The sequence below is a fragment of the Dipodomys ordii genome, unplaced genomic scaffold, assembly GCF_000151885.1.
Source record: "Dipodomys ordii isolate 6190 unplaced genomic scaffold, Dord_2.0 Scaffold83, whole genome shotgun sequence".
NCBI lineage: Eukaryota > Metazoa > Chordata > Mammalia > Rodentia > Heteromyidae > Dipodomys > Dipodomys ordii.
This window is the reverse complement of record NW_012267299.1, coordinates 3,031,073-3,058,730: the sequence shown is the minus strand read 5'-3', so window position 1 is coordinate 3,058,730 and position 27,658 is coordinate 3,031,073. Positions and strand designations below refer to the sequence as shown.

Genomic DNA, 27,658 nt, shown 5'->3' with positions numbered 1-27,658 from the left:
CGACTCCCCCCACCAAAAAAAAAGCCAGAAGTGAAGCTGTAACTCAAGATGTGGAATGCTGGCCTTGAGCAAAAGCAGCTCAGAGACAATGCCCAGGCCCAGGGTTCAAGCCCCAGGACTGTGCGCGCACAGACTTAGACACAGGCACAGGCACAGACACAGACACACAGACACACAGACACACACAGACACACACACACACACACACACAGGCACACACACACAGAGCAGCAGCAGCAGCAAACACTGCAGTTCAATTAGGTGAATGTAATATCTTAGTTCTCTTTGCTGACTTTCCTTCCCATAGATTTAAAGTAGGAAGTTTTCTCCTGTCATGAGAAATCACAGAACCAACCTGAGAAGTCTGTCCTAATGACTATCTGGAGACAGAGGCTTTTCTCCCACTGCCAGCACCCATGTCTGTGTCGGCCAAGACTCTGGCCTTACAGAGGGACTAAAACCAAGCTGTTGTCCTCTGGAGCTCAGAGAACTCTACTAATTCTACTTTAACCTGTCCCCATGTCTTGGTTTCAGTAACAGAGGCAACAGTTTTCACAAAGCTAACAGGCAGTGAGACCATCCAGGGCCCATGGGAATGCTTCATGGGGATCACTTTCACCACTGACAGTTCTGTGGTTCACCTCTTGAGGCATTTGAGGGCTGCCACAAACCCTTACTTAACTACACTCATAAAAATCCCATTGTGAATGGCACCTCTGACTGGTGTCCAGACACACCCCCCCCTACCCCGCCACACACACACCATGCAATCACACAGGGCTCTGCTCTTTCTTGGCTACTAATCTCTGAACTAAGGGTCCAGGCCTCCTTCCCTCGCTTGGCACTGATAGTTCATTTGGTCTGGGAGATTGCCCACAGGGCTTCTCCACTTTCTTTTGGTCCTTTGGAAGTGTCATGTGACACAGTGAAGTTTATAGGTGCAGGGAACCCCCACAAAGATCACTTTTGTAGTGCAGATAACATGATCAAATAAACATCAAAATAGAGCCAGCTTTGCAAAATCAAATTATCATCCTATTTGACTGTATTCTATTAAATATATATTATGAAATTTTATTATTATAATGTCTATTATTTCCTATGGAGGATGATTAAATGTAACAACATAAAAAACTAGTATGGCTTATCAGGACATATATAGATATATAAACATTATTAAACATCATGGATTTGGCTGGTTGCCAGTGGCTCATTATCTGTAATCCTAGCTCCTCAGGAGGCTGAGTATAGAAGGATCATCATCTAAGACCAGCTTGAGCAGAGAAGTTCCTTAGACCTATCTCAAAAATAACCATCTAAAAACCACTGCTGGAGTCCAGGCTCAAGGGGTAGAGCACTAGGCTAATGACTGAGGTTCTGAGTTCAATACAGAAAAAAATCCCTCAACTGAAGGACAACTGATAATGGCCTCAGTGCTACCCTCATCTTGGCCAACAGAGAGCAAGCTCTATGGCCTTTCCTGAAAGCCACTGGAATGACAGGAACCCCCTTGTCCTCATACGTACACCATGCTCAAGGCCTCAGTGTTGGAATAGTCTAAGACAGGGTCAGCTCAGAGATGCCGGGAGAGACTGGCCCTTGCCTCCAGACACCGCTCTGTAATTTTTTATCTGCCAGACATTTCTACTAAAAGCCTTTGTTGAAGCAGGGAGGAAGCTTAGCAACCCTTGGGGCAGATCCCTACTTTTCAATGCATACGTTTGTTCTCAAGGCGTCACTTGATTCCCCTCACAGAAAACTGCAGTCAGGGCAACACTACAAACCATCCCCACATCCATCACCAATTGAGATCGCATCTGTTTTAAGGTATTCACCTCTGTGTCAAAAAATACATTCCTGGCTAGTTGCCAGTGACTCACACCTGTAACCCTAGCTGATCATCTGTGCTTAAAGTCAGCTGAGTAATGAGACTTACCTCCAATTTACCGCCAAGAAGTAGAACTGGTTCAAGTGGTAGAGTGCTAGCCTTGAGCAAAAATGCTCAGGGACAGTCCCCAGGCCCTGAGTTCAAGCTCCAAAACTGCTCCCTCCATGTTCCCTCTCCCCACTCCCCCCCAAAAAAGAAAGTATACCTGAAATAATCACTAGTAGAATTTGTTACTTTGGTGATTTTTCCAAATTCATATTTTCATACATAAGTTCATTCGTGCCATAAGTGCATATTTTACAATCACTAAGGAAAATAAAGCCTATTGGAGAAATGAACAGGAGAGTCAGTGACGGACATGACAGCTGCATCTGAGTTCCTGTTGTGGTGCAAACAGCCCAGCTGTTCCTGGAGTTACTCTCCTTCCCTTCCTCTTAAGAGAATCACCTTGCTCTCCATCCCTGGCTTCAGTTGGGTGCATGAATAAATACTGCTATCTTTGTGGAGAGGGTGGAATAGGTGGTTTAGGTCTTGAGGAAGGAAGTTGGGTATGTGGGGACTGGATTAGTTATCAACAGACTGGCTTGTTATAAAGCAAGGGCACTTTGAGTGTTTTTGCTCCGGCATGGGATGCAGCTGATAGGAGGCTCACATCAGAAGCCAAACAGGTCCTGGTACCAGGCTCTCAGACCTCCAGTATGGTGAGTTAAATATATTTTCTTTATAAAGAACTTGGCCTCAGGTATTTTGTTATAGCAACACAAAATAGACTTGAACTAGCTATGACCAACAAAATGTAATCAGAAGTGACTTGTATAATTGGAAGTCTTTGCCCTGGATTCCATTCTGCATTCTTGCTAGTTGAGCATCACTGGACAGTACAAATCCAGGGAACCCAACTGGTTCCTTGGATTACTCCATGGATACATACATTTACCTTTGAATGACTGAACTTGGGAAAAAAACAAACTTGTCTGTCTTGTTTCCGTGGCAAGGAAGAACTTACAGTATCTTACTGCAAATAATAAGTAAGATATTATTTCTTTTTCTCATAAGCTCCAACAAGAATCTTCTACCCACTACACAATTTAGATTTACTAAGTCAATGTAAAAGTCACAGTAATGGAGCTGAGTGTTGTGGCACATACCTGTAATCCTAGTACTCTGGAGGCTAAATTTTAGGCAGAAGGATCATGAGCTTGAGGCAGGCTTAGACTACACAGTGAGACTGTGTGTCAAAAAGCTAAAAAGAAAAGGGTGGGTGGGGGGAAGGCACATCAACGTAATTAAGTAACATTTATTTTACATAAAACAATTTTCAAAGAATACATTTAAAAACAATCTAGATACTGATTTTTATATCATTACAAAAAATTGAGAGGCACAATTGTAGTATTCAAATAAATTGTGAGGGGTAGTAGAGGTGGGGGCTGTGACACTGTCCATAGTATTTCTTGGGCACTAGAGACTCTAATGTATTAGAGTCTTTGCAGGAGTAGTGCACTTTCTTTTAGTAGGAATAAATCACATAAAATATATACTTTCATACTGAAAGTGCTACTGTATTGTCACTTTCAATTACTTATAAAAACTTCATCTTGAATTGCACAAAAGTTCTCTTTAAAATCAGTAATTCCCAGATGACAGGGCTTCGAACTCAACATCTAAATAATTCATTACAAATTCATTAGGTTTACATTTCTTCATAGATCAAAAAAAATCCATGAAGAATTTACATTATTCAAGTGGGATATTTTAAAATTTCTCATAGGAAAATAAGTTTACACATTTGTCTCTAGTCATCTAAACTTGTCTTTCTAGTTTAAAATAATCACCGGGTATTGAGAGTTCAATTAAGAGTACCTAGCTATACCACAGTACAATGTGGATGTGTTTACATTAATTCATTTGTGTGTGTGTTATCTTACTGTAGTATCAAATTATCAAAAAGGCACATGGGTACATTCTTCCAAACAGTTTTGGTCTTTTAAGAAAAATCACACGTTTAAGAGCAGTGATTTCAATCATGTTAAAAACAAAAATACTAAGCAAATTCATTTCTTAATCCAGATGATACGGAATCCATGACATCTCTGCAGGCACTTCATTTTCCATAGAACTTCTTGTTGAGCAGGTATATGAGAAGGTTGACATTCACTTTAACCTTTTCGAACATTTTCATCACAGATACTCCTTCATATTGCATCTGGAGCAAATCCTGAAACCGGAGGAAACAGCATGGAATCTCAACTTTGACATTCTGCACATTTTGCAAGTAGAATTTATCTGGTGACAAAAGACTCAATTGGTCTAATGACCTAGATGGAGAGTGGCATCCTTAAATTTTAGTGAGCCCTGGAATCATCTGATTAAAAATATAGTTTAGGATAGGTGCTGGAGGCTCATGCCTGTCATCCTAGCTACTTTAAGAGGCTGAGATCTGAGAATCATAATTTGAAGTCAGCCCAAGCAAGAAAAGTCTGTGAGACTCTCATCTCCAGTTAATCACAGAATGACTAAGTTGGAGCTGTAGATCAAGTGGTAGAGCACTAGCCTTGAGCAAAAGAGCTCAGGGACAGTGCCCTAGGCTCCAAGATCAAGCCTAGCACACATACAAAATTGCTCATAGCTTAGTTAAAACTCAGATTTCTCAGCCCCCATAGATTCTCATTTTTACCATCTTCCCAGTTTATGATGATATTGCTGATCAGGGTGCCACACTTTGAGAATCATTCCCTAAATGAAGGAAAGTAGGATTCTAAACCATAAATGGGAGAATGGTAGCTCAGTTGGGGAAACATTTGCCTAGCATGAAGGAGGGTCCTGAGTTTCATCCCAACTACTGCAAAAATAAAAGAAAACAAAAATAAAAGGACTACATGAAGAAAATAATTACCATCAATTGAGTATCATATATACATATATATATATAATTATAATTTTCAGTTGAAAAAGCTCAACTTAGCTGTGTGCCAGTGGCTCACACCTGTAATCCTAGCTTCTCAGGAGGCTGAGATCTGAGGATAATGGTTCAAAGCCAGCCCAGACAGGAAAAGTCCGTGAGACTCTTATCTCCAATGAACCACCAGAAAGCCGGAAGTGGTGTTGTGGCTCAAGTGGTAGAGTGCTCAGCTTGAGCTGAAGAGCTCAGGGACAGCGCCCAGGCCCACAGTTCAAGCCCTATGACTGACCAAAAAAAAAAAAAGCTCAACTTTTCCACTGAGATCGAGCATTTTCTTTTAGAGCAGTTGTATTTTTTAAAGTTAAATGGACAAGACTACTTGTTGGAGAGCAAACTAATACTGTAAGTCTATTGATTAATTTTGTTATTTGTCAAATACTTAAATGTTTGTATATATTGTATACTTTTTGGGGATTTGGTATTTGAACTCAAGGCCTCATCCTTGCATGGCTTGCTTGCTCAGCTGGCTCTCTAGTACTTCAGCCATGTCTCCAGTCTAGCTTTTTGCTGGTCATTTTTGTTGTTGTTGTTTTTTGTTTTATTGGTCGTGGGGCCTGAACTCTGGGCCTGGGCGCTGTCCCTCAGCTCAAGGCTCAAGGCTAGTGCTCTACCGCTTGAGCCACAGCACCACTTCCAGCTTTTTCTGCTTATGTGGTGCTGAAGAATGAAACCCAGGGCCTCATGCATGCAAGGCAAGCACTCTACCACTGAGCCACCTTCCCCAAAGACCTTTGCTGGTCATTTTTGAAGATGAAATGTTAGTGCTTTTTTTTTTTCCTTGTCCAGTCTGGCTTTGAACCATGATCCTCTGGATCTAAACCTTATGAGTAACTAGTATTTCAGGCATGTGATACTGGTGCCTACTCTAAAGTCTATTTTAGAGTACAGGAATAGAAGCATGTATATTTTATAAACAGATACATATGCATGGGGATGAGGACACTATATACAGATGAAAATAATGACCACAGTTTACAGACCATTGTGTCAAGCAATTCCTTACAGATCCAGATTACTTTTGCTCCTGTATTGAAAATAAGGCCTCATTCCCAGGCTTTAATTGCTATGATATGGACAAAGGAAGTCAACTTTCTAATACAAATAACTGGGTCTCACCAGTCATATGCATGAGACTGAGCAGCAACATTTTCCCCTATAGCAAACCACAGACAAAAAAAAAAAAAAAAGGCTTCCCCAGGTAGAAGGCTTCATTCCTGAATTATTCCAGACTAAGATTAGTCCTGGGAATTTCTTTAGTTTAAAAAAAATTTTTGTTTGTTGGTTTTTGTGCCAGTTCTAGGTCTTGAACTCAGGGCCTGAGCATTGTCCCTAAGCTTCTTTTGCTAGCACTCTACTACTTGAGTGACAATTTCACTTCTGGCTTTTTGGTAGTTTTTTTTTTTTTTTTTTTGAGATAAGTGTCTCACAAACTTTCCTACCTGGGATGGTTTCAAACCCTGATCATCAGATCTCAGCCTCCTGAGTGGCATGAGGCACTAGTTCTTAATGATACCTGAGGACTATGTTAAACCAGCCACTTGAAGAGATGGGGTCATCTTTGAGAGAACTGGGGCTCTTGCCAGCTTCCCCTTCTTCTTCCTCAGTCATTCTGCCCTCCCTAGCCCCAAACTGTTTGTAACTGCAATCCTGGTTAGCCTTCCTAAAATCCACTGACCTTTCTGCAAAGAAAATGTGTGGCAAGCACCAACCTCAGGAAATGACACAGTACAAGAAGGGCAAGGATCCTGTGCCCGGGGAAAGTGATGATGTGACAGGAAGCAGAGTGGATACAGAGCAGGATAAGCCAATTTTTGGAGGGGGGGGGGAGAAGCTCAAACTACAAATATATACAGAGGCTGATGATGTTGAGCTCAACTGCACATCTTAAAGAACACTGGCTATTAAGAATTATAAGCCTTTTGCTGTGTATGACAAACCTACAGGCAGCATTATACGTAATGGTGAAAAGCTAAAGCCATTTCCTCTAAATGCAGGAATGAGACAAGGATGTCTGCTCTCTTCACTTCTTTTCAATTTAGTATTTTAGAGTGCCTACCTACAGCAATAAGACAAGATGCAAACGTAAACGGGATCCAAATAGGAAAAGATGAAGTAAAACTCTCCCTCTGTGTAGATGACATGATCTTGTATTTAAAGAATCCCATGGACTCCACTCCCAAGTTACTTGAGCTGATTCAAAACTTTGACAAAATAACAGGGTATAAAATTAACCCTAAAAGATCAATGGCTTTTCTGTATGCCAACAATGAGACGAGCACGGCTGAAATCAGGAAAGCAACTCTTTTTTGTTGTTGTTGTTGGTCTTAGGGCTTGAACTTTGGGCCTGGGCGCTGTCCCTCAGCCAATAGAATTCAAGGCAAGTGCTCTACCACTTCCGTTTTCTGGTAGTTTATTGGAGATAAGAGTCTACAGATTTTCCTGCCCCGGCTGGCTGTGAACTGTGATTCTTAAATCTCAGCCTCCTGAGTAGCTAGGATTACAGGTGTGAGCCACCGGTGCCCAGCGAGCAACTCCTTTTGTGACAGCTCCACAAAAAATAAAATACCTAGGAGTTAACTAAAGAAGAAGGACCTTTCTTTAAAAACCTGAAAAAGGAAATTAAAGCAGAACTAAGGAAGCAGAAAAACCTCCCATGCTCCTGGATTGGGAGGATTAACATCATGAAAATGGGAATACTGCCAAAGGCTATTTATAAATTCAATGCGATACCTGTCAATATCCCAACCTCATTCTTCAATGAAATAGAAGAAGCAATCCAAAAATTCATATGGAACAATAAAAGATCCTGAATAGCAAAAACAATCCTTAGCAGAAAGAACAGTGCTGGAGGAATATCAATACTAATACCAATTTGGTATTGATATTCAAACTCTACTACAAAGCCATGGTAATCAAAACAGCTTGGTACTGGCACAAGAACAGACCTGAGGACCAATAGAATAGAATTGAAGACCCAGAAATGAACCCAGAGATCTATAGCCACCTAGTCTTTGATAAGGGAGCTAAAAAAAATATAATGGAGCCAGGTGCTGGTGGCTCATGCCCGTAATCCTAGCTACTCAGGAGGCTGAGATCTGAGGATCATGATTCAAAGCCAGTCCGGGCAGGAAAAGTCTGTGAGACTCTTATCTCCATTAAACTACTCAGAAGAAGCTAATAGAGGTTCCCTACTTAGAAGTCATCTCAGGGAATTCAAAGTGCTCTGAGAAGGAAATTGGAACTATCAAGATTAAGTTTGAAAAGGTGTGTAACTGACCCGCGAAGAAGCGGCCTGAGGTACCAGTGTCGGACCTGATCGTTGGGAACAGAGAAACTGCCAAGCTGGGAGCTTGCACAAAGATCCCACCCCCAGCCCTCACTCTCCATCCGAGCAGAGAGGCTCCATCCCACCAAAGCCACTCGGCCCCACGGTGGGAACCCCAGAGCTACGCGGGACGCCTAGAGAACACCAGAGCAGAAGACCTGCAAGGAACTGGTGCTAATCCAGAGAGCGCAGAGACAAACCTCAGCGCTCAGAACCTGGCACAAACAGAGACAAACCCCAGCACTCAGAACCTGCACGGAGGACGCATCCCCACCCCTTGGGCGGAGGCCGGAGGCCCATCCTGGGGGCGTGGACCCGAACAGCATCAACCGAGGCAGAGACAGAAGAGAAACACGCAGAGCCACCACCGCCCATCCCATCCCACAACCACCTCAACTGAACTCTGCAATGGCAACCAATGACCTACATCACACAGAAACAACCACTAGCTCCAGGGTGAGTACCCCGCAGGGGACAGTGTATCCCTCAAGGGAGACCAGAGCTGGTGGGAATCCCCAGACCCTGACCCAGACCCCCTACCCCAACACCTGGACCACAGGACCCACTAAAACTGGGAACAGTTCGAGAGTGCCACCAGCCCGTGGAGCACACTCAGCTGGCCAGGCTAGAGCGCCACTGGAAGGGAGCCTAAACACCCAAGCCAGGAACAGCGCCCCTGGGTGAAGACACCTAACAACAGAAGAAATTTGAACTGTGTACTCCAGGCTGCGTAACCTAGGCGGTATTCACAGCAGTACAGGTCCCACCTGCGTGCCCCAGGCCGGGGGCTGGAACCAGGCCTGGGGACCCAGTGCCTGAGCAACACAACCAACTCCTCCCAATTGAAGTCAGAAGCTGAGCATATGCCTCAGCAGAGGGGAGAAAAACAGGGAACTGCACCCCCTGGGAATCACGCCTGTGACAGCAAAAGACCCGGGGGTTCAGGACAAGAGAAGCCCAAACCCCACTAGAACCCAACCCATATATTCTAGGCTGGGAATTGGACAACACAGGCCGCCAGCACTTGATAATAGTCAGGAGCTCAGGCTGGTAAGGTGGCTCAGCAGTAGAGTGCTTGTCTTGGGCGCATGAGGCCCTGGATCTGATTCCTCAGCACCACATAAGGAGAAAGGGCCAGAAGTGGTGCTGTGGCTCAAATAGTAGGGTGCCAGTCTTGAGCTGAAGAGCTGAGGGACAGCGCCCAAGCACAGAGTTCAAGCCCACAACTGCCCCCCCCCCAAAAAAATCAGGAGCCCATAGCAGACTCAGTATCTGGGAGAGTGCATCCAGCACATCCGATCTCACCAAGAGCACCTGTAGGAGCAAACAGGAGCAGTCTAGGCTGTTCAACCTTTCTAAAGGTGGGAACTGCCAGTGATCTACAGCAGAGAGCGGAGAACCCTATGTGGGTCAGACCAGCAGCTGGAGCTTGGTCCCCAACAGAACCGAGATCAGGTACAGACTCTCTCTACCAGCACAGAAACAACAACTAAGCAAAGACAGACACCTATTGACCAAAACAAAATTTCAGATTAATATAATCCCTGAATCCCCATGCGAAAATCACAGAGAAAAATTATAAGGTTTATCAACACCCAGGATAGCAAGCTATCCCCAAAAGCCAGCAGCCACCCAGGGGAAAGCCCCAGTGGGAGCAAAGCAGGAATGGAAGACAAAAGCTACATCCAAGAGATGCTGGAGGCAATGACTCAAGAAATAAAGTGAGAAATAGACCAGAAATTGAAAGAACACATGGTCGAAATATTGAAAGAGATGCAGGATATCAAACAGGAGATGCATGCAAAAATAGAGGCAGCACACACCTCACTAAGAGGTCAGATTAGTGCCAAAACAGAGGCAGTACACACCTCATTAAAAGGGGAGATTAGTACTTTGAGAACCAACATTGAATCCATAAATGAGTCTGTTTCCTCCATGCAAACCACAATGGAAGCCACAGTTAACAGAGTGAACAAAATGGAATGTAGAGTGTCAGATACAGAAGACAGAATACACCAACTGGACTAAAAATGACAGATACGGAAAAATCACTTAAATTATGCCAAAGGGAAATTCAAGAGTCAGCGAATAGTGCCAAGAAATTTAACCTTCGTATAATTGGAGTGGACGAAGGTGAGGAATATCAAAGCAACACCTATTCAACAAGATAATCGGTGAAAAATTTCCCCATCTCAAAATAGGACATATTACCTACATAACAGAAGCACATAAACACCTAACAAACAAGATCCCAGGAGAAACACTTCTAGACACATTATAGTAAAAATGATAGATCTGAATAAGGAAACAATCTTGCATGCAGCAAAAATGAAGAAGGAATTATACTACAATGGGAAAAAATTAGAATCACTGAATATCTCTCCACACAAACACTGAATGCAAGAAAGGCCTGGGAAAGTACTACACAAGCCCTGAGAGCCAATAACTGCCAACCCAGACTGATATACCCGGTAAAGCTAGCATTCACATTCGATGGAGAACTGAAAATTTTTAATTGCAAAGAAAAACTAAATGAATACATAAACATTAAGCCAGCATTACAAAGAATACTAAGAGGGGGAACACAACCTGAAGAAAGCAACCAGAACAGGGACCTGCCCCAAACAGGCATTACTCAAAGTCTAACTGAGCAAGCACAGGAGGAAAGGAAAGAAGAAAAACTTAGGAAAACAGGGAATGACAGGGACCACATTGCATCTCTCTATACTATCTCTTAATATTAACGGGCTTAATTTGCCAATCAAAAGAAAAAGAACTGCAGATTGGATCAGAAAACATGACCCATCCATCTGTTGCCTTCAGGAGACCCACCTCTCAGCCAAACATACAAACAAACTCAGAGTGAAGGGTTGGAAAAGGATCTACCAATCAAATGCCCCCAGTAAGAAAGCAGGTGTAGCAATCCTGATATCTGACAAAATAAACTTTTCATTAAAATCAATACACTACATATTAATACAGGGAACAATCCAAGAGGAGGATATTACCATCATCAACTTATATTCTCCAAACACTGGTGCACCCAAATATGTTAAGCAAATACTCTCAAACTTACAGAATAAAATAGATCCCAATACAATAATACTAGGAGACTTTAACACCCCACTCTCACCAAAGGACAGGTTTACCAATCAGAGGATTGGCAAAGAAGCTACCGAATTAAGTGAGGCCATACTTCAAGCGGAACTAACTGACAGCTACTGAGTATTTCACCTTAAAACAACATAGTACACCTTCTTCTCATCAGCGCATGGAACTTTCTCCAAAATAGACCATATCATAGTTCATGCAGGGAACTTAAGCAAATACAATACAAGGGGATGACATAATCTCCTGTATCCTATCTGACCACAGTGGAATCAAGCTAGTTCTCAATAACAAAGCATACCACAGAAATTACTCAAATAAGTGGAAATTGAACATCACACTTCTAAGCAATGCCTGGGTAATGGAAGAGATCAAAGAAGAAATTAAAACATTCCTACAACTCAATGATAATGAAAACACATCATGAAGAAACCTGTGGGACACAGCAAAAGCAGTCCTGAGGGGCAAATTTATTGCCCTCAGTGCCCACATCAAGAAAATAGAGACAGACCAAGTAAATAATCTCATGTTGCAATTAAAACAGCTAGAAAAACATGAAAAAAATAGAACCTAAAGTTACTAGATGGAGCCAGATAACCAATCTAAGAACAGAGATTAATGAAATAGAGAATCGGAGAATCATAGCCAAAATTAACCAAACAAAAGCTGGTTCTTTGAAAAAATAAACAAAATTGATGGACCACTGGCAAGATTAAAAAAAGAAGAGGGAAAACCCATATTAACAGGATTAGGGAGCCACGGGAAAAATCACAACACGTACCCAAGATATCCAAACAATTTTAACGGACTATTTTCAAAAGTTATACTCTCTAAAGAAAGAAAACCTGGCAGAAATGGATGCATTTTTAGAGAAATACAAGTTGCCCAAACTGAGCAAAGAAGAAGTAAATCAATTAAATAAGCCAATATCCTACAAAGAGATACAGGAAACAATCAGAAGTCTTCTAACAAAGAAAAGCCTAGGACCAGATGGATTCACAGCAGAATTCTATAAGACCTTTGAGGAAGAACTAATACCCATAACTCCTCAAGCTCTTCAGAGAAACAGAGAAGGAGGGAGCTATCACAAACTCATTCTACGATGCCAATATCACACTCATCCCCAAACCAGGCAAAGACCCAATCAAAAAAGAGAATTACAGGCCAATTTCCTTGATGAACACAGATGCAAAGATCCTTAACAAAATTCTAGCTAACAGAATCTAGAAACACATAAAAAAATCATACACTACGACCAGGTAGGCTTCATCCCAGAGATGCAGGGATGGTTTAACATAGGTAAGTCAATAAATGTAATCCAACACATCAACAGAAGGTCAAGAATCACATGATTATCTCCACAGATGCAGAAAAGGCCTTTGCTAAAATTCAACATTCATTCATGCTAAACGCTCTGGAGAAAATAGGAATAGAAGGAACATTTCTTAAAACAATAAAAGCCATTTATGACAGCCAATAGCCAATATTATACTTAATGGGGAAAAGCTACAACCAATTCTCCTAAAATCAGGAACAAGGTAAGGATGCTCACTGTCTCCACTCCTCTTCAATATAGTCCTGGAACCCTTAGCCAGGGCAATAAGGCAAGAAAAAGACATTAAAGGGATCCGCATAGGGAAAGAAGTTAAACTATTCCTTTTTGGAGATGACATGATACTATATCTTCACGATCCCAAAAACTCCATCCCCAAACTCTTAGAAATCATAAATCACTTCGGCAAAGTAGCAGGATACAAAATCAGCCCACAAAAATCAGTCACCTTCCTGTGACGGACAATGTACAAGCAGAGAGGGAAATAAAGGAAGCAACCCCATTCACAATAACCTCTCCCCAAATAAAATATTTAGGAATTAACCTAACCAAAGATGTAAAAGAACTACTTAATGAAAACTATAAAAAGTTAAAGAATGAAATTACAGAAGACACTAGGAAATGGAAAGACCTACCATGCTCTTGGATAGGCAGACAATATAGTGAAAATGGCAATACTGCCAAAATTAATATACAAATTCAATGCAATTCCTATTAAAATCCCAATGCAGAAAACAGTCTAAAAATTCATATGGAACAAAAAAAGACCTAGAATAGCCAAAACAATTCTAGGGAATAAAGACAACGTGGGAGGGATATTCATGCCGAACTTCAAACTCTACTATAGAGCCATAAGAACAAAGACAGCATGGTACTGGTACAAAAACAGACCCAAAGACCAATGGAATAGAATAGAAGATCCAGAAATAAATCCACATGCTTACAGTCAGCTGATATTTGACAAAGGGTGCCAAAGACATACAATGGAAGAAACACACTGGTGCTGGGAGTATGGGACAGCTGCATGCAGAAGACTAAAAGTGGACCCCAGCCTATCACCATGCACCAACATCAACTCAAAATGGATTAAAGACCTTAACATTAAACCTGAATCTCTGAAACTACTGCAGGACAGAGTAGGAGAGACACTTGAACTTATAGGTACAGGAAGGAACTTCCTGAACAGAGTCCCAGGGTTACAACAAATTGGAGAGAGACTCGACAAATGGGACTACCTTAAAATAAAAAGTTTCTGCACAGCTAAAGCTATCCCAACCAAGCTAGAAAGACAACCAACTAACTGGGAAAAAATATTTACCAGCAATAAAGCAGACAAAGGGTTAATATCTAGTATATATAGGGAACTCAAGAAACTAATCCCTCCCAAACCTAACAAACAATTACTAAATGGGCAAGGGAACTAAAGAGAGACTTCTCAGATGAAGAGATAAAAATGGCAAATGAGGAAATGTTCACCACCCCTGGTTGTGAAGGAAATGCAAATAAAGACAACCCTGAAATACCACCTTACCCCAGTCAGAATGTCCCACATCCTCAAGTCAGCCAACCACAAATGCTGGAGGGGATGCAGAGAAAGAGGAACCCTATTACACTGCTGGTGGGAATGTACACTTATACAACCACTTTGGAAAGCAGTCTTGAGGGTCCTCAGAAAGCTAAATATTGACCTCCCTTATGACCCAGTCATATCACTTGTAGGCATCTACACTGGACAACAGGAACCAGTATACAAGGACACATGCACCTCCATGTTTATTGCAGCACTGTTCACAATAGCCAGGATATGGAAACAACCCAGATGTCCCACCACAGATGAGTGGATCCAAAAATTGTGGTATCTATACACAATGGAATATTATGCAGCCATTAGAAATGACAAAATAATGGCATTTGCAGGGAAATGGATGGAGCTAGAAGAAATCATGTTGAGCGAGGTAAGCCAAGAGCAAAGAGACAAATGGCACATGGTCTCCCTGATAAGTGGATGTTAAATCCAAAATGTTTGGTGATATGACAAAATTAACAGGACTTAAGAAACAAAGAACTTCCACTCATCTGGTCGAATCACTACTAAAAATCCCCATGCTGCTGATCACATGTATGGTATATATGTGTACACTGGAGGGGAACCAGGAAGACGACACAGAACTAGAGGGAATCAGGGAAAAACATACAACAGCGGGACCCATTAGCTGTACAGGACGTTGACCAAAATGAACTAAGCAACTTAATGGCAGCGATGGGAGGGAGGAAACAAATGGGAAAGAGGGAACAGCTGATGCTATGCAAAACAAAAGAAATGTAGATACCACCCAATGTGGAAGAAATAACTGTATCGCAAAGCTCATAGAACTCATAAATGTTATAGACTGTGATAGACAATTTGCTCCAGGAAAGTTAGAATGTGTTTGTGACTTTAGCTGAGCAGCACTATCCCACAATACTGTGAAATTTGGGAAATTATGTAACTACTTAATCAGAATAAAAAATTTGAAAAAAAAAAAAACTACTCAGAAAACCAGAAGTGGCGCTATGGCTCAAGTGGTAGAACATTATTAGCCTTGAGCTGAATTGATGAGAGACAGCGCCCAGGCCCCAGAGTTCAAGCCCTAAGACTGACAAAAAAAGAATGGAAGAAAGACAGCCTCTTCAGTAAATGGTGCTGGCAAAATTGGTTAAACATCTGTAGAAAACTTAAGCTAGATACTTATATATCAACCGGCACCAGAATCAGCTCCAAATGGATCAAAGACCTCAAAGTAAAAGCAGACACCCTGAAAACATTATAGGAAGGAATAGGAGAAACTCTAGAACACCTTGGCACAGACCGAAATTTTCTTAATAAAGGCCCAGAAACAACAAATCAAAGAAAGGTTGGACAAATGGGATTTCATGAAACTGCAGAGCTTCTGCATGGCAAAGGATATAGCTTGTAAGATCAATAGAAAGCCTACAGATTGGGAGAAGATCCTCACTAACCATACAACGGACAAGGGCCTCGTTCCTAAAATGTACTTAAAACTTAAAAGATTAAATCCCCAAAAACAAATTCTCAAAGAAACAACTGCTCAATTAATAAGTGGGCTAAAGACTTAAAGAGGAAATAAGAATGGCCAATAGACACATGAAGAAATGCTCAACTTCTCTAGCCATAAAACAAATGCAAATCAAAACAACATTGAGATTCCACCTCACCCCAGTCAGAATAGCTGTAATAATCAAGAAATCTAATAACAACAGCTGCTGGAGGGGATGTGACTAAAAGAGAACCCTACTGCATTGTTGGTGGAATGTAAACTTGTTTTGGAAAGCAGTATGGAGATTCCTCAAAAGACTCCACATAGAGCTCCCCTATGACCCAGCAATCCCACTTTTGGGCATTACCCAGATGATCACAAACAAGACCATACTAAAGCTACCAGCACAACTATGTTTATCGCAGCATTATTCACCATAGCTAAGATATGGAACCAACGTAGATGCCCCTCAGTAGATGAATGGATCAAGAAAATATGTCATATCTATCTATCTATCTATCTATCTGTCTGTCTGTCTGTCTGTCTGTCTGTCTGTCTGTCTATCTATCTAATGGAATTCTATGCCTCCATCAGAAAGAATGACACTGCCCCATTTTCTAGGAAATGGGAAAGACTTGGAACAAATCATATTAAGTAAAGTAAGTCAGGCTCATAGAAACATAGGTGCCATGGTTATCTGCAATAACTAGTATATGTCTAGGACAAGCAGAAAAGGTCAAAAGCTAGGTACATATGACCATATAAGATGATGCTAAGTGAAATGAATCCCAAGATAGTGACACAAGAGGTTTTATCTTTGTTGCTGTTGTTTTTAATGTACTTATAATATACTGTGTGATTATTTTTGTTTCTTTTGTATGTTCTTCCCCCATGGTATAACTCGTTTTCACTGTATTTGATTCCTGTGCGCTGCATCTTTTTTTCCCTGTATTTTTAATATATATTTTTATTGTAAAGATACTGTACAGAGGGGTTTCAGTTACATGAGTAAGGTAATGAGTGAATTTCCTATTGAGCATTGTTACTCCCTCCTTTATCTTTCCCCCAACTCCCCCTCTCCAAAGTTATAAAGTTCCTTTTCAACATACCGATCTTGTACATCTCATTGTTACAATAGGTTATTCTGTATCCTTATTTCAGCATTTTGTTATTTCCCTTTCCTTCCCCAAATTAGAAAATTGTACATACAAGATACAGGGCTCCAGAATCAAATACAGTGACATCAGAGGCACAGCTATGCTTATCGCAACATTATTCACCACAGCTATGGAACCAATGCAGATGCTCCTTAGATGAATGGATCAAGAAAATGTGGCATACACACACACACACACACACACACACACACACACACACACACAATAGAATTCTATGCCTCCATCAGAAAGAATGACACGGAAAAAATCATATTAAGTGAAGTAAGCTGGGCCCAAAGAAACCTAAGTCCCATGGTTTCCCTTACCTGCAATAACTAGTATATAGTATATGTCTAGGACAAGCAGAGGTCAAAAGCTATGCTAAGATAATGCTAAGCGAATATAAGATAATGCTAAGTGAAATGAACCCCAAGATAAGGACACAAGGTTTTATCTTTGTTGCTGTTCTTTCCTTCCTTCCTTCCTTCTTTCTTTCTTCCTTTCTCTCTTTCTTTCTTTTCTTTCTCTTTTCTTTCTTTCTCTCCTTTCTTCTTTCTTTCTTTCTCTCTCTCTTCTTTCTTTTCCTTCCTTCCTTTCTCTCTCTCTCCTTTCTTTCTTTCTTTCTGTTTGTTGTTGGGCCTGAACTCTGGGCCTGGGCACTGTCCCTCACACAGAGCCATTTCTGGCTTTTTCTGGTTATGTGGTGCTGAGGAATCAAACCCAGAGCCTCATACATGCAAGGCAAGCACTCTGCTACTAAGCCATGTTTCCAGCCCTGTCTTTTTCTTCTTAATGTACTTAAAATGTATTATGTGATTTTTTTGTATGTTTTTCCTCTGCATCTTGTATATACATTTTTCTATTTGGGGAGGGGAAGGGAGATAACGCTGAAACAAAGATACAGGTTGACCCATTGTAACAATGAGATATACAAGATACTATGTTGAAAATGAACTTTACAACTTTGGGTGGGGAGGGAGGAGTTGTGGAGGTGGGGCAGGAAGGGATGGTAGGGGAAATACAAAGGAGGGGTAACAATGCTCCATAGGAAATGTACTCATTACCTTTCTCAAGTAACTGTATAGTATCTTTACAATAACTATATATATATTAAAAAAAGAAATATAAGCCTTTGGATCTGGGAGGAGATAAGAAGAGAAAGAGGCAAAATGATCCTATTCTAAGTTCCAATTTGTTAAGACAGTAAAATCATGAGGTCAAAAGAAAACAAAACACTAACATTTACTAATGTATGTTTTCATAATCACACAGCACTTTTTAGTTTCTTTTTTCCTGAATGCTCAATTTACTCCCTTACCTCAGCATTCTTATGGAACCCATTGAGGTCCCATTTTCTTTTTTGAGCTTATAAAGACTGAGACAGAAAAGCAGGGCTCTGGCTTCCTCCCATGAGGGGCAAGTAATGTCAGGGCGCTGAGCCATGGGCTGAGCTGGCTGGCAGTGTGGCCAGATCTTACATCACGACTGAGGGTCAGCCAGATGGTTCACACAGACACAACAGAGGACCTGGGGGCTTTTTCACAGATGTCTTGAGACCCAAGCAAATAGCTATTGTGTAAAAAGCATTATATAAGAAGGAAAAGCTCAGCAGGGCGTTGATGGCTCATGAGTGTAATCCCAGGCTGAGATCTGAGGACTGCAGTTCAAAGCCAGGCTGAGGGGCTGGGAAGGTGGCTCAGTGGTGGAGTGTTTGCCTTGCATGCATGAGGCCTGGGTTTGATTCCTCAGCATCACATAAGCAGAAAAAGCCCAAGTGGTGCTGTGGCTCAAGTGGTAGAGTGCTAGCCTTGAGCTGAAGAGCTGAGGGACAGTGCCCCCCATGACTGACAAAAAAAAAAAAAAAAGACGACAGGAAAAAAAAAAAAAAAAGACAGCCTGAGCAGGAAAGTGTGTGAGGCTCTCATCTCCAATTAACCACCAGAAATCCGGAAGTGGAGCTGTGGCTCAGAGTAGTAGAGCACTAGCCTTAGCAAAAGAGCTCATGGAGAGCGCCCAAGACCTGAGTTCAAGTCCCATGACAGATTGAAAAAAAAAAAAAAGGACAAGCTCTGTTATTTCCAATCTTGTTGTAGAGGTGAAGGGTAGATAAACATTTTAGTGCACACCCTACCTCAATCATTTTTTTTTCTTGACTTGGAAGTCTTGTATTCAAATATGGTTGGTTTCAATGTGTATTTGAAATAAAAAAAATAGGGATAATTTACATTATCCTTCCTTTCTTTCTTTTTTTTGTCGGTCATGAGGCCTGAATTCTGGTATTACAGGCATGAGCCTGTGTTTTAGATAATGTCTTCCACTCTTGTCATTTTTAACAAATAGATTTAAGAGATGGATGCAAATACTATTCCAGGAAGTAGAAAGAGCTAGGTGTCAGTGGCTCACACCTATAATCCTAGCTACTCAAGAGGCTGAGGTCTGAGGATTGTGGTTTGAAACCAGCCTGGGCAGCAAAGTCTGTAAGACTCTTGAGCTGTGGCTCAGTGGTAGAATGTTAGCCTTGAGTAAAAAACTCAGGGACAGTGCCTAGGCTCTGAGTTCCAGCCCCAGTACAGGTATGCATGTGCAAACATTCGCTCTGTCTCTGTCTCTGTCTGTCTCTCTCTCTCTCTCTCTCACACACACAGACACACACACACACAGACACACACACACGTAGGAGAGAGAAAAAAAGGAAAAACAGATTCAAGAAAATTCCAGCCAGGCATGGGTGGCTCACACCTGTAACCCTAGCTACTCAGGAGACTGAGATCTGAGGATCACAGTTCAAAGCCAGCCTGGGCAGGAAACTCCGTGAGACTCTTATCTCAATAAACCATTAGAAAACTGGAAGTGGTGCTGTGGCTCAAGCGACAGAGCACAGGGAAAATGCCCAGACCCAGAGTTTAAGCCCCACGACTGACAAAAAAAAAAAAAAAGGAAAAAAAGAAAAAAAAAAGAAAATTCCATGTTGATATATATATATTGTCTTAGAGAAGGAAATGCAAATTTCCACCAAATACTATTTTCTAGTCTTTATTTTATGTCTTTTGGGGCACTATTAAATCCCTTTTGTTTAAACCCCAAATAGAAACATGGCTTAGAAAAACTTACTACTATGGTTTACCTTCTAAGTACATCTTAAGTTCCAACAACTTGAAAAAAACTCACAGCTTTTAAAATACCTCTGACACTTAAAATGAACATGTAAGCCACTGTTGCCTACCTCCATTTGTAATTTTAGTTATTCAGGAGGCGAGATCTGAGAATTGTGGTTTGAAGCCAACCTAGGCAGTAAAGTGGATGAGACTTTTATCTCCAATTAAACACCAAAAGCTGGAAGTGGAATTTAGCTCAAGGGGTAGAGTGGCAAAACTAAAAGGACAGCACCCAGGCTCTGAGTATAAGCTCTTATAATGGCACAACCAAACCAAACCAAACCAAAAACATACTGGCAAATAAGGCTTATATCAGTGGTCTGCTAAATATTACTGTTGCCATGACTGGTAGGTGCTATCGTACCATTCATGTAAAACACACCCCTGTCTGCAGCAATCCCACTCACCTGAATATTGAGTTGTACTTTTTCCATCTCTACACCGAGGACTTTTGATCTGACATCAAAGATGCCCACATCTTCGGTAGCCATGATATCAAATGTAATATTCTTAAACCTAGTACGGAAAGGAACAGACACAAAGGTAGAATTACACACATACTAGGATATAAGCTCATAGAATGAAATATACTCATAGAATGCCAGCTTAACACGTGAACAGCCTGTTGGAAAAATCCTAAGGAAGACACTAAACAGTGACACCATTTTCCTACTCTGTTCCCCCAAAACCAGCCTGCCCACGGGCCTGGCTTCAATACCACTAAGCCTAGGAACCCTCCTAGTTGAGGGGTGTAGCTCTCACAGTGCTGAACAGGGGCTTTTCACAAAGGGAATAAACAGTGTGGCCTTTGCTCTTAAGAGAATCAAATATACTTGGAAACAGGATGGTCATAGGACATGAGAGCTAAATATTGAACTAGGCTGCTGTCAGGCCATCCTCTAATCTTGTACATGATAACTTTGTTAATTTTTGTTTTTGGTGCCAGTCCTACGGCTTGAACTCAGGATCTAAGCCTTGTCCCTGAGCTTTTTTGCTCAAGGGTACCAATCTACCACTTGGGCCACAGCTCTACTTCTGGCTTTCTTCTTCTTCTTCTTTTGGTGCTTAATTGGAGATCAAGAGTCTTATGAACTTTTGTCCAGGTTAGCTTTGAAGTGAGATCCTCAGACCTCAGCTTCCTGAGTAGCTAGGATTATAGGCATGAGTCACCAGAGCCTGGCTTGTACATGGTATCTTTTATAGAAACTTCTAAAAAGGAAGAAGCTCTTTCTCTAAGCCTGTAGTTAGGAGGTTTCTTGGCCTCAGCAGCTTTGAAGCCAGGACCAAGGGCAGGTGGGAATTAGTCAGGAGGCCAATGCAATGAGCTGACTTCTGAGACTAGGACCCAGAGTCCAAGCCCATGATCCCTTGCAGGGGAGCAGTAGCTGGTGCCTGATGGTGCTGCGGAGAAGGTTTGGTCCCCTCCTCCACTTTGGATTCACATTCACTGTTGGGAGTTGGCTGGGGCCCAGGGCTAAGCAGCCTGTGACTTTGGAATTAGAAAAGTCTGCTTGGCAACTGAAGATAACTCATTTAACATGGCCAAAAGACAGCCTTTCATTCTCCCTGCTATGACTCAGCTAGCTCCCTGGGTACACACACAGTGGATGAACTACCAGAAAGAAACATAGAACCTCTTGATCCATATTTCACACAACCAGACAGTATGGCTGCTGAGAGCCTAAGGGAAGACTAGTGACAACAGTTCATGGATTCCTCCCTGGCCTCTGTAACCAAGGGGATCTCTCTCTCAAAGGCAAGGGGCCCAGAGGAATGCTGAGGCAGACCATGTGCGTGTGGATGTGTATGCTTCACTTACTGGTTTGTCAGAAGATCATCTATCTCCAGCAGGACTCCTTTCTCCTGCAGCTTGGCGGCGGTGTATCTCACTGGCTTGGCTCTCTTTGTGCCTTTGGGCTCTGCCTTTACATCTAGTTTAATTGACCTCCGAGAATTCCTGACAAAATAAGAATACATCCATCACCTGTTACTATAATGCTTCTGAGAGCACAATAGCCACACCTAGAATGATGCATTTTTCCCACGCTTGGTCCCCTTGTGATGAACCTGTACTGTTTCATTTTGTGACAAAAGGTAAGGATTTTACTCACTGCAGTAACTATTTGGGGAAAGGATTTCCCAAGTGACTGAGATTTGTGTTACAGACTAATTAAACAAAAAAAATTTTTTTTTTTAACCAGTACTGAGGCTTGAACATTCCTGCTTAGATTTATCACTCAAGACTTGCATTCTACCAATTGAACAACACCTCATGTCTAGCATTTTGCTGGTTAGTTGGATAACAGTCGCTGGATTTATCTGCCCAGACTGGCTTCAAAATGGTTTGCACCACTGAAACAGACAGACTAATAATTTTAATAAAACTCATATTCTGAGCCACACACCAGAGGTACATGCCTATAATTCTAGCTACTCAAGAGGCTGAAGATCTGAGGATTGCAGTATGAAGCCAGCTCAGGCAGGAATGTTCATGTATCTATCAGCTCCAATTTAGCAACAAAAAAGTCAGAAGTAGAGCTGTGGCTCAAGTGATAAGAGTGGTAGCCTTGAGCAAAAAACAGCTTAGGGACAACACTTAGGCTCTGAGTTCAAGCCCCAGGACCGGTGCACGCGCGTGCACGCGCGCACCCACACATACATACACACACACACACACACACAGTAACAAAAACGTACACTCTGTATTCTCAGTCATATGGTACTAAGTAACTATATTTGAAGTCATTTTGTAAGCAGTTTTGGAGAAATTATATAAACTTTACATTCCTGAGAGAAGGTAGTTTTACTAGGACTGTGTAACTTATTTAACAAACATCATGTAGCTGGCTCTATTCTAGGCATTTGTTGCATTTATAAAATTAGCATTTCCATCATACTCTGAAATTAATAAATTTCTTGGCCACAAATTAATTCATTTAGCTTTCATAACAATGCTTGTAGAGGCTGGTACTTTGTGTGTGTGTGTTTCTACTGGTACTGAGGCTTGAACTTAGGACTTTGCATTCTCATTTTTTGCTGAAGGCTGGTACACTATCACTTGAGTCATACCTCTGGTGCATTATTTTTGCTGGTTAACTGAAGTCTCTTGGACCTTTCTATTGGGGTGAGCTTCAAACCACAGTCCTTAGATGTCAGGCCCCTGGGTAGCTAGGATGATGGGTGCAGCAACTGGCTAGGAACTATTCCCTCCCTTCCCCCCACCTTCCTTTTCTTTCCTTTCCTACTTTCATTCCTCCCTCCTGCCCTCCCTCCCCTCCCTTCTTCCCTCCCTTCCTTCCTTCCTTTTTTCCTTTCTTCCTTTTTTCCTTCCTTCCTTCCTTCCTCTCCCTTTCTCTTTCTCTCCTCTCTCTTTCTTTCTATCTCTGTGATAGTACTAGGGTTTGAACTGAGAACCTAATGCTCTTGCTTGGCTTTTTACTCAAGAATGGCTTCACCATTTGAACCATAGCTACACTTGCAGGGTTTTTGCTGAGTAATTGGAGATAAGAGTCTTGCAGTTTTTTTTTTTTTCTGCCTGGGTTGGCTTTGAACTGTGATCCTCAGATATCAGCCTGAGTAACTAGGGTTATAGGCTAGAACCCAGTACTAAGCCAGAAAGTGGTACTTCTAATCCCATTTTAAGATGAAAAAAATTGAGGTTCTGAACATTCGACTGGTTCAAGATCACATAAGAGGATCAGAACGCACATACATACTGCCTGACTGTAGAGTTTGTACAAAATGCCCCAAGTCTCTTCAACTTTGGAAAGCAAATTGTTATCAATGATTTCTATTGAAAATCGGCTAAAATATCTATTTTCCCAGTTTAAATATGCATACAAAGCTTGCATGCAAGTGAATGCAAGTTCACAATGAGTGGTGTACAAATCAATGAGGTTTACTTTTGGTTATGCGCCTCTATCAGATCTGTGACTAATGCAATTGATTTTTCCATACTGAATCATTTCCTACTGCCAACTTAATGAGTAGGATTATATGAAAATATTGTATTACATAGTTAAGAGGGTAATTAAAATTTCATTAGCATCGATCCTTGTCTGGTGACAAGAATAAGTATGAGCAGAGGTTCTTCATTCAAAGTCACCATATTGTGTATAAAACTATAAAATATATAAGCTCATTTATAACAGCGAGTGGCCAAAATTCTACCTGTGTCTATAATAACATTTTAAAACTTCAAAGCAATTTTAAATCCTTTAGTTGTTCTGTGAAATTAGCAAATATCTGGCATTATCTAACATTTCATAAACAAGACTAGAATCTATCATCTATCTATCTATCTATCTATCTATCTATCTATCTATCTATCTATCTATCTATCTATCTACCTAGCTAGCTAACTATATAAAATAAATGGTGTTTTTAAAGCATCTTCAATTATACAAGGCAAAAGAATAATTTGTGTTTTCTTTTGTAGCCTTTTTTTTCTTTTTTTCCCCCAGGGCTGAGGACCGAACCCAGGGCCTTGCGCGCGCCGGGCGGGTCCCCTTCCGCTGGGCTAAACCCCCAGCCCCTAATTTGTGTTTTCTTAAATGTTACTTTTTTTTTTTTCCAGTTCTGGAGCTTGAACTCAGGGTCTGGGCTCTGTCCCTGAGCTTCTTTTGCTCAAGGCTACCACTTGTGCCACAGCACCACTTCAAGCTTTTTCTGTTTATGTGGTGCTAAAACCCAGGGCTTCATGCATGCAAGGCAAGCACTCTACCACTAAGCTACATTCCCAGACCTAAATGTTACTATTATTTGCTGAAAATACAGTGAGGTAAGCTACTCTAATTGTAATGACAATAGGGAAGTAAAAAGTTGCTAAATTCATTTCTGACTTCTTAGCTCACAATGGCTAATAACAAAATTAAGACTCTAGGTTTTGGCTGTACAAGAGAGTAAAAAGTTTGCACCCCTACCCAACCAACCCACCCACACAGCAGAATTCCCACACGAGCCAGGACATTACAGATGAACATGATCTCCTCTTCACTTACTTCCTTTTCAGGTTATCTAAACAAGTCTTTATGTAGGTGTCATAATAATTAATCTGTTCCTCATAAAATGTTGCCTTCTCATTAAGTGCATTCAGAGTCTGCTGAAGTTTTGCCAATTCAGCCTTCCGAAGCGTGCGATGGATTCTTTGATTTCGAATATCCTAAAACAATAAGTAGCAGCTATAATAACAAGTGTGGGTAAAATTTTGCTTTATGAGATCAACTTAGGACAATAAAGTATTAATCTTCCATTGTTGTGACTTTTAGCTTAAATATCATGTTATTATAAAACATCTTACTATACATATACACACACATATATATATGTGTATATACATATATATAAATTACTTGTCTTTTTTTATAGTCACTGAAACTTGCTAAGGTTTATTTTTCTGTTGATGGACAAACAAAAGCAAATTAAGAATAACCAAACAGTTTAAGGAAAAGCCAGGTTTTAGGACACAAAGAAGATCTTAGCAGGACACATGTGATTTCTTCAGATTATTTTGAATTGAAAAAGATTAATGCATACTTGCTTATTTCTCCTTAACAATAATGACACACTTTTATCTGGTACATAGTTCTTGAGATCTGAAAAACCAACAGCTGGGCTCTCAAGATTGAAAGCTTTAGCACTGACAGTTTTCATAGCCCTCCATTTCTCTGTTTTCCACATCGGTGAGTTTTCTCAAATGTGGACTGAAAGTATTCAGGGAAAAAAGAAGCTATCTGTAGAACATGTATAGATTTTTGTTACTATTCTCTAAACAGTAAGGTAGGCACGTAGTGACACAGTCTTTACATTGTGTTTGGTATGATAACTAATGTAGAGATGAGGCATATGAGAAAGTTGGGCATGGTGGCAGACACTTGTGATCTCAGCCACTTAGAAGATGAAGGCAGGAGGATTCTTTGAGCAGAGGTTTAAGACCGGCCTGGGAAAACAAACAAAAAAAGCTTCTGGGGGGGGGGGGATGTGTATAGGCTATGTGCAAATTCTGTGCTATTTCATATAAGGGGCTTGAGCAGCCACAGTGTGTGGGTAATCAGCAGGAAGTCTTAGAACTAATCCCCAGCAGATACCCAGAGATGACTGTACTTGGTTTGAAATAGAATTCCTAGAACATAGCTTCTAAACATTCTAACCTCGTGCTAAATTTAAACTTGCAGATACTTTTTTCTTTTCTTTTTCTTGGTAATTCTGTTCAGTAAGTTATGAAGACGTAAAATGGTTTCTGTTTACTATTATTTATTCCTTTGTAAACAATTAACTCCCCTTCCCCAGGAATTCAAAGAGACAACCCTGTCCTTTCATAAGTAAAAATTCTTCATTGAATATTTTGGGGGCTGTTTTATGCTAACATTTGCTTTTGTCCTTAAAGTAAAAGCATTGATTTCTCTGCACAATATTCCCAAAGAGAAACAGTTTCCATCTTTCAAGACACAGAAGAAACCAAAAAGCCAATAATGCTATTTCCCTTGCATTATTCAGGATAGGAGGTATCTGCTTACTGCCAGAATTGGCCATAATTTTCCAATGAAGATTTTTACTGAATTTTTCTCCCGGGAGGCAAAAAAAACCTCCTCTTTTGTTTTTGTTTTTGCTTTGTTCCTGAGATCCTTCAACTTCCTCTAGCCTCTAGGCCTATATAAATGTGTAGGTTTGGATCAAAAGAATAAAGTACGCTTCTCATCCCAACATATCATTCTTCCTTATCCTTGACAAACACATTCTCAGCGGCTTCCTGCAGCCTTTCCTTGCATGGAATCCACATCCTTTTTCTCGGGAAATTTCTCAAGTGTTCAAACATGAGATGAGAAAACAGAAATAAACCCTTTCAGTCTGAGCTGCATTTAGGACAAACTGATGAGAAACAGATTCAGGGTAGTGGTGGGGGTCACCATCTCAATGGCAGGTCTGAAGAGCAATTAAGCTAGGAGAAAACTCCCTAGTTGTCACTGAAAACAAAAACCAAAACCAAAAACAAAAATTGAATAGATCTAGCTTAAAGGTTTAGCCCTAGCTGGTTGCCTACATTTCCTTTGTGAGCATTTATTCCTGGTGTTTTCAACTCTTCTATTGATTTGGGGACATTGTGTTTATTCCTTGTAAAATTCATCAACTCACTCTGAGACCTTAAAAAAACATCTGTAATGTCAAAGCAGGAACCATAGACAACTCTGTCTGAACTCCTCAAGTCCCCTTACAGGGTGCCCTGCATGTGACCGCTGACCAGCAAAGGTCTACTGGGTGAAGAAGAAGGAAGACAGTTTGAAAACCTTGGCAATCTCGTTGAGAAGGTCTTGGTATTTGTCTTTGGATGATACGTGTCCGGTCTGCTCCAGTGTGCGAAGACTCCTCTGGATTTTCCTCTTCTTCTGCTCAAGAGGCAGATGACCTTCTTCAATTAGTGGTTGCTCGTGAGTCAACCCAGGAGTCCTGGAATCCAAAATTGCACGGCTCACCATGTCTTTGGAGTGTTCTTCTTCCTGCAGAAAAGAGCATATCCGGATGTTGAATATTTTCCCTCTCTTATCCTCTACACCCACATCGAGGATTTAACACATATAGAGCAAGTTAATGTCATAGGGAAAGAAGTCTTTCAGTTAAAGTCCAAAGAGTAGTGCCAGAATTGTGTTTCATGGTTCTGGAGTCAGCCTTCAGAAGGAATTACCTCCTTTTGTTGAA

At 41.1% G+C, this 27,658-nt stretch overlaps 1 protein-coding gene across 1 annotated transcript in view; it reads right to left on the bottom strand.

Annotated features, from left to right (window-relative positions):
* Positions 1–3,178: 3,178 nt before the first annotated feature.
* The window catches only part of Iqgap2 (IQ motif containing GTPase activating protein 2), a 256,487-nt gene continuing 232,007 nt past the window's right edge, over positions 3,179–27,658 (bottom strand). Inside the window, exons 32-36 of the mRNA XM_013025233.1 lie at positions 27,250–27,459; positions 24,967–25,127; positions 21,786–21,923; positions 20,374–20,482; positions 3,179–4,106 (exon numbers count right to left, since the gene is read on the bottom strand). Of these exons, the coding sequence (XP_012880687.1) occupies positions 3,993–4,106; positions 20,374–20,482; positions 21,786–21,923; positions 24,967–25,127; positions 27,250–27,459 (732 nt within the window). The 3' untranslated portion in view covers positions 3,179–3,992. The remainder of the gene's footprint in view (positions 4,107–20,373; positions 20,483–21,785; positions 21,924–24,966; positions 25,128–27,249; positions 27,460–27,658) is intronic.